The 13,710-nt window shown below is 35.8% G+C and overlaps 1 protein-coding gene across 8 annotated transcripts in view; it reads right to left on the minus strand.

Moving 5' to 3' along the window:
* Positions 1-13,710, minus strand: part of SCMH1 (Scm polycomb group protein homolog 1) — a 151,864-nt gene that overhangs the window by 92,165 nt on the left and 45,989 nt on the right. For 5 of the 8 annotated variants that reach the window (XM_019643799.1, XM_019643800.1, XM_019643792.1 and 2 more), the window contains 3 exons: positions 13,410-13,478; positions 12,915-12,938; positions 3,839-3,909 (listed from right to left, as the gene is read on the minus strand). In XM_019643799.1, the coding sequence (XP_019499344.1) occupies positions 3,839-3,909; positions 12,915-12,938; positions 13,410-13,478 (164 nt within the window). Of the gene's footprint in view, positions 1-3,838; positions 3,910-12,914; positions 12,939-13,409; positions 13,479-13,710 lie in introns of those variants that run through there. The other 3 variants (XM_019643795.1, XM_019643797.1, XM_019643796.1) reach the window with 3 other exon arrangements.

The raw sequence follows: 13,710 nt of genomic DNA on the forward strand, positions 1-13,710 counted from the left end.
ATCTTGATTTATGTTCTATTTCCTTTCCTCTGATTCCTTTGATGTTAACTTGTTTTTCCTAGTTTTTTTAAAAGTGGAAGCTGAGGTCACTAAATAAAGCTTTTCTTCTTTCTAATATAGGTGTTTAGTGCTATATATTCCCCCCTAAATACTGCTTTGGTAGCATACCACAAATTCTTAAATGTTCTGCTTTCATTTTCATTTAGTTGAACATACTTTCTAATGTCCCTAATGTCTCATGGGTACTTAGAAATGTGATACTTAGTTTCCAACATTTGGAGATCTTCCAGATAACTTTCAGCTACTGATTTTCAGTTGAATTCCAATGTATCAGAGAACATACTTTGCATTACTTAAATCCTTTTAAATTTATCAGGCCTTATTTTATTGTCCAGAATATGGTCTAAGTTGGTAAATGTTCTGTGTGCAGTTGAAAAAAGAATATATTCTACTGTTGTTGGAAAGTGTCAATCAGGTCAAGTAGGTTGATAGTGCTGTTCAAGTCTACTATATACTTGTTGATTTCCTGTCTATTTGTTCTTTAATTATAGAGAGGAGTATTAAAAGTCTGACTATAGATACATTTTTCCTTAGAGTTCTATCACTTTTTTGCTTCAGGTAAGGATTGTCTGACCCCTTAGCATGATGGAATTACAATACCTTCTTTACCCCTGGTAATATTATTTGCTCTGAAATATACTTTCAAATTAATATAGCCAATGTCAGTCAGCATGGTATATCATTTTCCATTCTTTTACTTTTACTCTACTTGTGGCTTTATACCAGGGGTGCCAAAAAATGTATACAAGTGGACACTTTGATCAACATTGCTCAAGCAGTACTTTGCCATAATCAGAAGTGTCTGGATGTTAATGGTAACCACTTTGAACACCTCTTGTAATTGCAGAAGTCAAATGTGACTTGTATTCATCTTTTGTTATTGGTATATATTGAGTATTACCATTTTAATACAGTTTTTCTTTCTTAAAATGTGGATACATTTTTTTTGGCACCCTCTGTATTTAAAGTGCAATTTCTTCTCAACAGTATATAATTGCATCTTGCTTTTTATCGAATGTGACAGTCTCAGCCTTTTATATCGAATGTGACAGTCTCAGCCTTTTAATCAGGACATTTAGACCATTTATAATTAATTTGATTACTGATATGCTGGTTTAAATATACCATATTGCTATTTGTTTTCTATTATTTTAGTGGTTGCTTTGGGGTTTATAGTAAATATATTTAACTTATCAGTCTATCTTCCAGTAATATTATACTATTTCATGTGTAAGACTCTTACAATAGTATACTTAAGATTTCTCCCCTTATGGCCTTTAAACTTATTGTTATCATACATTTTATTTATACATCTGTTAGTCACGTCTAAGTGTAATATTGTTGTTGTTTACATTATCTAGAGAGATTTAAATAATATGAAAAAAACACCTTATGTCTTTACCTTTGTATTTACAATTACCAGTGACTTTCATTCCTTTGTGTAGATCTGTAATTCTATCTGGTATCATTTTTCTTTTGTTTGATGGGCTTTAACATTTCTTTGTAGTGAGTCTACTGGTGATGAATTCTTTCAGCTTTGTATGTCTGAAAATATATTTTGCCTTCGTTTTTGGAAGATCTTTTTGCCATATATAGAATTCTAGGTTGACAGTTTTTCTTTTGGTACTTTAAAGGTGTTACTCAACTTTCTTCTTGTTTGTTTCTGACAAGAAAATACAATGTGATTCTTATCTTAGTTCTCCTATATGTAAAGTATCTTTTTTCTCTGGCTGCTTTTAAGATGTTCTTTATCACTAGTTTAAAGCTTTTGTGATATGCCTTAGTGTAGTTTTCTTCTTGTTTCATTTTTCTCTTTGGAGCGATTCACTGAACTTAGATCTGTGGATTTACATTTTTCATAAATTTTGGAAAAGTTTTAGCCATTGTATCTTCAAATATTTTTTTGTTCCCCCATCTCTTCTCTTCTTTGGGCATTCCAATTACATGGTCTATAAAGTTATCACATGGAACTTGAAGTTATCCAATGGCTCACTGATGTTCTTTTTAAAATTCTTTTTTCTCTTTGTGTTTCATTTTGGATGGTTTCTATTGCTATGTCTTCAAGTTGACCAAGCTTTTCTTCTACCATTAATAGCATCCAGTGTATTTTTTATTTTGCACATTGTAGTTCAGTGAGTCTTTTTTTATATCTTCCATGTATCTGCTTAACTTTTAAACATTTGGAATACAATTAAAATAATTGTTTTAATGTTATGTCTGCTATTCTAAGATCTGTATAGGTTCTGAGTCTGTCTCAATGATTGATTATTCTGCTCATTATTGGTTGTTTTCCTGCCTTCTTTATGTAAAACATGCCTGGTTTGATCAGATGTCAGACATTGCGAATTTTACCTGTTGGGTGCTGGATATTTTTGCATTCCCTTCTTGTGCTTTGTTCCTAGATTCAGTTAAATTACTTGGAAATAGTTTGATTTTGATTATTGCTTTTATGATTTGCTAGGCAGGTCCAGAGCAGTGTTCACTTTAAGGCTAATTATTTCCCACTAGTGAGCAAGATCTTCCTCAGTATTTTACCCAATGTCACATGAATTGAGATCTTCCAGTCTAGCTGGTGGGATCAGGCACTGTTCCCAGCCCAGTGTGAGTGCCAGGCTCTATTCCTTCTAATCCTTTCAGATGGGTTTCCCTTGGCTTTGGGTAGTTCCTCACACGTATACATGGAATAATAGTACTTTGCTGAATACTTGAAGGGAGATCTCTGCAGATCTCTGATTTTTTTTTTCTTTCTGTGTAGCTCTCTTACCTCTGACTCTGCGTCCTGCAAATTCAGGCCATCTTGATTTTCCTGGATTCTCAGCTCTATCTCCTCATATTAGGGAGTCACCTGGATTCAACCTGGGTTCCCATTCCCTGGGCCATGGTCTCAAAACTCTCTTAAAGCCGTAAACTGGGAAATCATACGGTGCTCAAGTCATTTGTTTTCCATATCTAAGAAGACCACTGTATTTGGTTGCCTGATCTTCAGTAACTTGAAGACAATAGTTTAATATATTTTGTCTTTTTAAAAAATTATTTTAGGTGGGAGAATTCATTTAGTCCCTATTATTTCAAATGAGCAGAAGTCCTGAGTTGGTACTTTTATTTAGAGTATAGATAAAATTCAAACTCAAAGTAAAATGTTGACAGTTTGAGGAAATAACCATTGAAGACTAAAGGAAGGGAGATGCAAATAAGTTCCTAATGTTTAGCTCTGCGTAGCAGCAGTTCACTAATTTGCTAACCAGCGTTAACATATACTAATAGAGTCAGCATCATCTATGCATTGTGTGGGGCACTTAATCCAATGTGGGAAGCTCTCAATGACCTCTGATAAACTCCTAAAACACTCCCCTTCATGGAAACCAGGGAATCCTTCATGGGATTTAGTGCCAGTATTTCTATAGAAAGAGAAGACTGTGGCAGGGCTGTTGAGTACAGAGAAACAAATACTGCTCTACTTTCAAGAACTGCCTAAGGGCTATAACTATATTTCCTACCTGTCCTAAAAGAGCTATGGTAAAAATTAGTTATTATTTTCAGTAACATAGAATATCTTCAAGGAGGTGAAGAAGGAAAAGATGTTACTTGGGATGAAGTTGAGGAGAATGTCTGCTGCCAAAACTCATAGTGAGTCTTAAGTTGCATTCTTTCCATTAGAAGTTTATTCTCGGTCCTTCAGGTGAGAAGCCCAAGGGCTCCCACCTCATGTTTCGCTTGTCTGAGGACCAGAGAAAACCTACTTGCCTCCCACCTACTGAAGATGTTGAGAATCAATTACCTGCTTGAAGCAATGGACAGGCGCTGGGACTGAACATGTTTCTTTTAGGTATTTGTCCCAGGTAAAATGACCTGTAAAGGAAATAGAAATCTCTATCACAGTCAACTTCCTAAAAAATACTTTCAGGATGTAATCTACACTAAACATCAGGCTATTTTCAGACTGGTATGGAGCATAAGTAAACTTATTTTTCCCTGTTTGGGTGCAAAGGAATATTAGCGGGAGGAATCTAGGTGACCTAAGTGGATCATTTTAGATATATGTTTTTAAATCGTAGTCTAAAGATGATCTCAGGTGTTTTTCATGTTAGTCCCTAAAGTGATCCAAAATGCCAGAGCAAGATATGCCAGTGTCTCAAAGAAGTGCCCAGGAAGTTTGTGGAAAATAGAACAAAAGATGTAGAAAGTGAGCGAGGAGATTCCTTCTGAACAACCTAACTCCTGGAGAGGTCACTTATTGCCATCAGTGATAGGCTGTAACACCCAGTATGGTTGGATCCTTTCTCAACTCAGAAAGAATGAAGGAAAGGCTACCTGGAGACATTAGGTAAGAGAACTTGAGGGCTGGAAAAGCCAGAATGAGTGAAATTATACTTGAATCCTCACTTTAAAAACTGGCTCTCAGGCCAGCAGAGTGGCTCAGTTGTTTAAGAGCACGAGATCTGAGCAACAGGGTCGCTGGTTCGATTACCGCACAGGCCAGTGAGCTTTGCCCGAGCTGAGCTGCTGCTGAGCTGCCAACAGGTGGCAGGATGGCTCAGCTGGTGAGATCATGGAATGGTGGGCTATGCCCACCCACAACTAAGATTGAATACGGCACCTTGAGCTGAGCTGCCCTAAGCTGCAGATGGGCAGCCTGGATGGCTCAGTAGTTAGAACGTGTGCTCTTAGCAACAAGGTTTTGGTCTGACTCCCGCATGGGATGGTGACTACGCCCACCCACAACTAAGATTGAACACAGCACCTTGAGCTGAGCGGCTGCGAGCTGCTGAAGGGTGGCAGGATGGCTGCGCCCTCCACAACTGAGACTGAAAGACAACAACTTGGCTGGTCCCCTTCCCCAATTAAAGCTTTAAAAAAACAAAACAAAACAAAAACTGGCTCTCTCTCTCTCTCACCCATTCCTACCCCAACTCCCATCCCTGCTGCCATTCTGAGGTGCAAAATGACAAAGATCTGGTAATTTAGAGATAAGTAGGTCCTGGGTAGCATTTCTGATGACAGTAACTAAGAATAAATTGGGAGTCTACAGAATCTTCTAGCCTCTTGAAGTGGCCTTAGAGCCTCTCAAAGTTTAAGGAACACTGTACTAGAGAAACAATCTTTAAGTGACATTATGCTGGGGTCAGGGAAAACATTTTTAAGGGACAAGCCATTAAATACGTATCTTATTGGACCACAAAAGCTTACCAAGTTCTTTATTAAAGGTTAAACCAGTTACCCATCTCCCCCTAATATCCACCTAGAGGAGACCCCATGATGGAGCAGGGAAGGTCCCAGGGACTGTCACAAGCTAAAACACTGTAGCAAGCTGGCATTTCTTGAAGTTTCCTCTGCAGTGGAGCAGCACAGGGCCCCTTTGGGCTATGCAAACAACACTAGTTGCTGGGAATAAAAATGAATCACTGGATGACGAAATCTAAATCACTTCAAAGATGATGCCAAGACTTTATACTCTATTGACTTTATAGCTTCTGTTTTAAAATCAGTCCCTTTCCCACAACTCTTAACCAAGCCAAATAAATTTGGCCAGAAATCAGAGTCAGTTCTAAACCATTACATGAACTGGCCAATGATTAATCATCTTGAACAGATAGTTAGTCCATAGGGTAAATGAGATGGATATTTCCTGGAGCCAAGATTTAAAGAGCTTATCAGAATTTAATAAAGAGTCTGCTCTTAGCTGAGACGGCCCTAAAGCAAGGACTGAACACATTTCATCAGTATTTGCTGTTAGAAAAGGGAAACGTTATAAATTATTATTCCATACTTATAAATAAAAATTAAGTCAAAGAATAAGTCTTAGATTTGACTGGACTGCAGCTCTTGAACTCTAGCATCCATAGCAGCACTGTCCACTAAAACTTTCTGATTTGATAGAAATGTTTTTGTATTTGTGTTGTCCAGAAAAGTAGCCACTAGCCACATGTACCTATTGAACACTTAAAATGTGGCTAGTGTGAGTGAGGAATTAAATTTTTAATTTTATTTAATTTCAATTAATTTAAATTTAAATACCTACATGTGGCTGTCAGCTACTGCTTAAGCAGTGCAGGTCTAGAGCTTTAGTCAAGTCCTGGGTAATTGCTTGTATTAGCTTGAGTTCTGACCAAAAGCACCCAAGAGACTTTGGTTTTAAGAATTATGGCCGCAATAGGGGTACCAAAATCATTATGGTATAATTACAGTTCTCTATTACACATATCAATTATGGTAATCAATGCTTATTACACAGGCAAGAAACCTCACATCTGCCCCATTTAGAGAACATCCTATTAACAACGGAATGAAAAGGAAACTCTTTGTTAAAAGCAGTTCACCCACTGTGAAGGTTGACTGGTTTTCATACCTAGCTTAGTATTTTTCTTATATTTGACTGCTTAGGCCATGTGAGGCTTAGTCCCTTATTATCAGGTAAATTGCAAAGTAAGTTAAATTTTATTGACTCGATACAAATATTTGAGCACCTACTGTATTGCCCATAATGGAGCTAAAGATCATGTCTCCCACATCTCCAAGCACTAAAATAGCCACAAAAGAAATGGGACAGAGAGCAAAAAATATATATGAGGAGTTGGCAAGCTTTCTGTGAAGGAGCAGACAATAAAACTTTTATGCTTTGTGTGCAGTACAGTCTTTGTCACAAATACTCAACTCTGCGCTGTAGCGTGAAAACAGCTATAGACAATACATAAATGAATAAACACGGCTGTGTTCCACTAAAACTTTTATTTACAAAAACAGACAGTGGGCTGGATCTGACCCCCAAACAGTAGTTTGTCAGCCCCTGGTATATATCGATTCCTAAATGTTGCTTATCATCAGAATCTCCTGAATAACTTTTCTCATTTCTTTAAACAGAGTTCTGGGCCTCATCTTCAGAGGTTCTCACTCAGTAGGCTCTGAGAGTGGTATGAGAAGCTGTAGTTTTAAAGGCTCACTAGGTAATTCTGATTAACACCTGTGTCTAGAAAGAATGTGATATTCAGAGTCAGAGGATGCCACTTAAAGTCTTGTTTCTATAAATAACTATCTTGGATAAATTACTTAAGCCTTCTAAGCATCAGTTTACTCATCTAACAATGGAGATAATATCTATCTCACAAGATTGTACATATACTCATTCATTCAATATTTATTAAACTTCCAAGTGCAAAAGCATGGTGTTAAATGTTAGGGGAACAAGATAGACGTGGTTCCTAAATTCATGGAGCTTGCAGTCCAGAGATAAGCAGAGATATTAAATAAATCACAACACAAATAATCTGGTAAAATTATGATAAATTTAAGTTAATAAGGTAGTACAGGTTGCTTTGTGAATACAGAACAGGGAAATCTAATCCATACTGGGGTGTCAAGAATTATTGTGAAGATTAACATTATTAGCTAATGTAAGTGTAATGGTTTATAATTTATAGAGTGATTTCAATTATACACTCAACTGATGATTGAGTATCCTCTATGTGCCTAATTCTAGTGCTGGGATAAGGCAGGAGGTACCTGCCATCACAAAATTTACATTCTGGCACATGAGACAAAATTAACACACAGCAAATAAATAAGGTGATAAGTGATAAATACATGAGGGAAATAAAATAATGTGAAGTGACAGAAGGAGACTGGAACTATCTTAGATGGTGAGGTTATGGACAGATGCTCTACAGAGAAAACATTTGAGTTGAGACCTTACAGATGAGAAAAAGCCAGCCATCTTATTTATATTACTGAATAATGCTAATGAAGTGTTTTATAAACTGTAATGCACACAACATAATAGTTAACATTTATTATTAGGAAATAAGATTCCTGCACTGAAGAGACTTACAAACTACATAGAAATAACCTTTAAAAAAAATAAAAGTCCCCAAAAATGTAGAGCACAAGAGATCCACCTAGTTGAATGTGTGAATCCCTTTCTCCAATATTCATTGAGTCAACAAATATTTATTGAGCATCTACTATATGCCAAGCTTGGTTCTAGGCACTGATGATACATAGCAAAGAACAAAAGAGCCAAAGTCTCTGCCCACGTGGAGCTTACATTCTAAGGAGGAAGAGACAATAAATAAATAAACAAATAAATATGTATCAGTTGGTCCAGAGGATAACAGAGACACCAGATAATAATTATGCAATTCCTGGCCCTTTTCAAATAAAGAAATAATAAAGCAAGGTAAGAGGGAAAGAGAGTGCCAAGAATATGTATGCTAATTTAGGTAGGATGGTCAAGAAAGAAATCTTGATGAGGTGATATAACAGTTAAGACCTGAAAGGTTCCTCCAGTCTCTGCTTGAATACTTCCAATGATGAGAAACTCATTATTTGCTATTGTCTAATGGTACAAATGGATAGACTTTAACCTTTACAGTCAGCCAATGTCTGCCTTCTTCTAATCTCTACTCACGGATCCTTTACATAATATACATAATCTCTCAAAATACGTCCCAAATCCCTCAACTGTTCCTAATTTGACATGGTTATGTCAGGTACCTCCCTCCACTCATGCTGGCTACTGTTCCGGCCACATTCCTCTACAAGAATCTACTTCATTCCACCTAAAGTGTGCAACCTAAATTCCTAAGAGTAACAGTCTTTAGACCAGGTATTCCACTCCAAGGTTACTGTTTTGAAAAGTGTTCCACTGTGGATATGTACCATAATTTACATAACTTAACAACAGTATTTGTTAAATACTACTAATGGTCATTTAAGTGTTTTATAATATTCAATGATATCTTTGTACACACATCTTTTATTACTTTTAATTCCTAAGAGTAAGACTAATGGACAAAGAGTATGCATATTTTATATGTTGATACAATATAGTTCCTGCCAATAGTACATAGAACTATGTTTCCTACATCCTTGCTAAAACTGTTTTAACAATTTCAATACTTTTGATAAATCCTATCAGTGAAAAAATAATACTGTTATAATTTTATTTGCAATGCTTTAATTACTAATAAAATTGAAGATCTTTTTAGGCTTATTAGTTTGTATTTTATTTTTGCCATTTTTCACTGAGGTATTCTTTTGTTTTCTCACAGATTCTAAAAGTTCTTTATAGATTAAAGATATTAGTCTTTTGTCATATGTTGAAGACATTTGTCTCAGTCTGATAGGATTTGCCCTTAAATTTCTCAGTCTTTTCTTTTATGGCTTTTTGGTTTTCATATCATGTTTTCTTAAATATTTTAAATTTCAGCTCATGTTTTCTTCTAGGATTTCTCAGGTTTCATTTTTTTTTTTTTACATTTAAATGTTTGATCTATTTGGAATTTGTGAGACACATGAGGCAAAGATATAGCTTTCCTTTTCACCTTTATTCAATAAATGTGCTTCAACATCATTTATTGAAAATCATCTCCCCACTGATTTGAAATGTCGACTTGATCATGTTTATTTCTTATATACACTTGGATCTATTTCTGGTCTCTATATTCTGTTCCTTTTATCAGTCAGTCTATTCCAGTACCAGGGGTACTTTGTTTTATATAATTTCATAATCAACTTGAATATATGATTGAGCAAGTCACTTTCATAAGTCATACCTTCAACCCTATGTTTTTGTGGCACTTTCAAATGACTAATAAGTTGTGGCACATCTGGCATGAATAAAACCCCGTTACTCTAAAATATCCAAAGCTTAGTTTATAAGATACACAGTAGTTCATTCTCAAAACATTGTCAGTAGGTCTTTTAGATCAACAGCTTGATATTTGTTAATGGATCATCTAAAGATAAAACATCAAAGCAAAAACAGAATTTATGATTTTACCTGTCTTCCCAGGACAAATCCATCCATTTCCCTATCTCCTTAACCTCATGTTCACACCTTTATTTTCACACTCATCACATTTTATCATCATAATTATTTACGTAAGCTCTTCACTGATAGGAGCTATCTTTTATTCATTTTTAAAAATCATTACTGTTTAACACAGTGCCTGAAACTTAACAGAGGTTAAATAAAAGTTTAGTGAATTAAAAGCAGCAAGCAAGTAATAGTCCTACTCTTTTGTGGACTAATAAAATCACACCTGGGATATTAAATTTAGTTCTAGGAGCTATACTTTAAGACGGATAGTACCACCAAAGCCTAAATGGTGACCTAAATGGTGAAGGGACACAAAACCATGTCACCTGAGGGCCAGCTGAAGAAACAATAGACATTTAGCATGAATAAGAACGCAAAATTTCAGAGCTATTTCTTCATCCATCTAACAAATATTTATAGTGTGTACCAAAGCACTGTGTGGGTGCTAAAGATAGAACCATAATCAAAATACTGTTCTTGCGCCCTCATACAGCTTCAGTTTAATGAGGGACAGAGCCAAAACAGCCAATTATTACAAACTGATAAGTGCTACGCTTGGAGATGAGGGTGCTACAGGAGCACCTAGAGGGTTTGTGGAAGGATTCCCAAAGGAAGCAACCTCTAAGAGTCAGCCAAATGGGAAATTCAATTCCCTCCCCCCACCCCCCACAAGAAGAAAGAAAAGCATCTATAAAGGCCCAGAAGTGAGAAAAAGTCATTCTAAAAATTGAATCTTTTGGTATGGCTACTGGTGGAGTTTAAATAATTTAGAAAAGAGGTTGTAGACAAAAGCAGTATCCGGGTATCAGAGATACTCATACACCACATTAATGAGAAGAGGAATCACTGAAGGGTTTGGGGGAGAGTCATTCTGTCTATAGTGTGAAGAATGGATTGGAGGAGGGTAAGGCTGGAGGCTGGAAGACTACTTAGGAAGCTGTTCTGATAATCTGGTATTAGATGATGGTGGTGGCTCGACTTAGGAAAGTAACAGAGTGGCAGTGAGAAGGCAGTCTCTAGAACTGCTTTCTAATAACTAGAGGCCAGTGAGTAAAAAATTGGCTAAACCTACTCCATACAGTCCTAAAATTATGACTAACAGAATTTACAAAGAAACAGATATTGGCCCAATAATTATCTGTGTAAATATGATGTGAGTTACCTAAGGAGGTTGTAAGTCCCCAACAACTTTGAGGAGTTCAATACAAGACAATTTATAAGAAATTCAAAATGTTGGATTTCGAAATGTTGGGCCAAATTAGATTATTTTGAGGCCTCTTCCAAACTCTGAGGTTCTAAAAATCTACTGAATTTTATTTCGGTTTGGTATTGGGGGTGCTCTCTATGTTTTATAGGCAAAAGGAAATATGTAGGATTACTTTATCAGAGGATATATATGCCTGGCTGTGCTACCTTTACTCCCATAAGAAAAATATACTTTCAAATTTTAACATCACTTTATGTATTTTATGTTAAATTGAGTATCCACTTTTCACAGTTCCCTGTCAACAAAATAGGTCATTATAATATACCTTAAGTTGTCACTGAACTATAATTGTTATCATAATCAACAAAACCAAAAACAGCAGCAGCTATCACTGAGTGCCTTCCATTCGACTGTACCACGCCATACTATGTTCGATATCTTCCATGTTCATTATAACCTGAAAAGTAGGTTTTATTCCCATTTTAAAAATGAGGAAATAGGCTCAGAAAGATTAAGTAATTTTCCTGAGGTCACAAAACTGGTAATTGGGGAATAGGAATTTGAACCAAGGCCTGTCTGATTCTTATGTCCATGTTTTTTTTCTAACACACAGTAGCACCTCAGAAAGCTTGAGGAAAGTTTTAAGGAATAATACAAAATGACTATCATTTATTGTTTATCAAGTGCCAGGCACTTTACCTGCATTATTTCATTTCATTCATTTCTTCAGCTCACATTCATAGAATGCTTCACTTCAAAGAATGTCACAAAATTTGACTTAAAAATTTGACACAATATTTGACTATCTGAGGATAGTTGCTGAACAGGGTGAAAATAATAATCCTCCAAAGTTGAAAAGCATTTGATTGTTTTTAAGATGTTTTCACATCCATTAGCTCATATAATCTTCTTAACAACCCTGTTAAGTAGGCAGAATGGATTATTTCCCCCATTTTATTAGTCAGAAAACTAAGGATCAGAATCATAAAGTTACTAAGTGGCAGAGTTGGCTTTCAAAGAACCCAGGAGTTCTGGCTCCTAGCCTAGTGTTCTACTACTTTACATTATCTTCCTTGTGGGCAATGAAAGTAATATGTTATTGGAAGAAAAGGCAGGAGAAAGCAAATAAACAAGGATAATAACAGAGCTGAATACAAGAAGTTGCAGTGACAAAATATATAAAAATACTTGAGCAAAAACTGATAAAGGCATCAAGATATCAATATTCATGTAACAATTAGAAAGATTTTAAAGAACTTTAAGAAGACTGATGTTTATGTAGGAACCCTGAAAGCTGATTGAGATATTAATATTAGTTTTATTTCTCAAATCCTAGTTCTAAAGTATGCTCTGCAGGGATGAAAAACAACTGCAATACTAATCTGACTCGTGTTATTTGATATTTTAACATTTTAGTTTTTATTTAGTTAAAAAAATTGGAAAATCTTTAGGTTTAATTTCAGTTCAATATCTCTTGTGAATAATTTATTCTGGGAAAATCCCCCCAAATTCTGAATTATGGATGGTGGGGGTTTGTTTTAGGTCTGGATTTAGTTCTGGAATTAAGAAGCTACTTTCAGTTTGAGTCAATTCCCATCCTCCCTGTACTCTGTGTTAAGTCTCCCCCTCCCCCATGTTTTGTTAGCTTGGTCTGTGGCCTCCTGATAAGGAGGGTTTGACATGGCAGCTGAGATGAATTACACTGGCTCATTAGGCACAAAGAGCACAGGATTCACTGTGACAGAGACACATGGAAATCTTTTCCTAGTTATAGTCTAATCCCTGGCTTAGTAATTCCCCTTATTTAACAGAAACACAAGAAAAATATCTTACCTAGCTCCAGGATGTCAGTAGCTTCTATTAAAGAAAAAAACGTTACAGCATAAGTCATCATGACAAAGAACCAAAATGACAGAAAGTTCTGGGGTAAAACTAGGGAGTTTGAGAGTTTGGGCTTGAGAGTCTGTCTAGCCCAATTCCATCATTTCAAAAGATACTGCGTTTAGTAGTAGTATTTGTGGAAGTACACCACCCAATCCTGCCTTACTCCCAAACCTAAACTCCCAAAAACTAGGGTAGTCCAGAGAGGCTAAGCAATCAATGGTGCCTAAAGCTATAAACTAATTTGGGATTATCTATACTTCGAATCTAAATTTCCTGATTTCCAACTCAAAACAAAGCATTTGCTTTTGACAGATACCTATATAAACAACAATATTTAATTTTGTTTTAACCAGTGGGTTCTTTGTACACTCAGACCTCTAAGAGCAAAGGTTTTATGGTAAGAGATGTCAAATAAAAGTCTTCTGTGCTAGAGTTTTTTCTTACCTTGATATTGGGATGCAGACTCTGACAGGTGACCATATTTGTGTTTTCTAACATCATTCCAGTCTATTTCTGTGGAAAAAAAAGAAATAGTCATGTGCAAAGAAAATACAAGATTCAATACTTGTCCAATTTAGCAGTATGTATCAATAGTTTTTCATAAAGTAATCTACTTTTGAGACTCTATTCTAAGGAAATAATCCAAAACACAGAAAAAAATGTTTTATTTTAAAAGCTTAAATATTATTTAGAAATTTAAAAGTGTGTGTGTCAGGGGGAGGGGAACCTAAACGTTCAAAACAGA

The sequence above is a fragment of the Hipposideros armiger genome, unplaced genomic scaffold, assembly GCF_001890085.2.
Source record: "Hipposideros armiger isolate ML-2016 unplaced genomic scaffold, ASM189008v1 scaffold_82, whole genome shotgun sequence".
NCBI classification, from domain to species: Eukaryota; Metazoa; Chordata; class Mammalia; order Chiroptera; family Hipposideridae; genus Hipposideros; species Hipposideros armiger.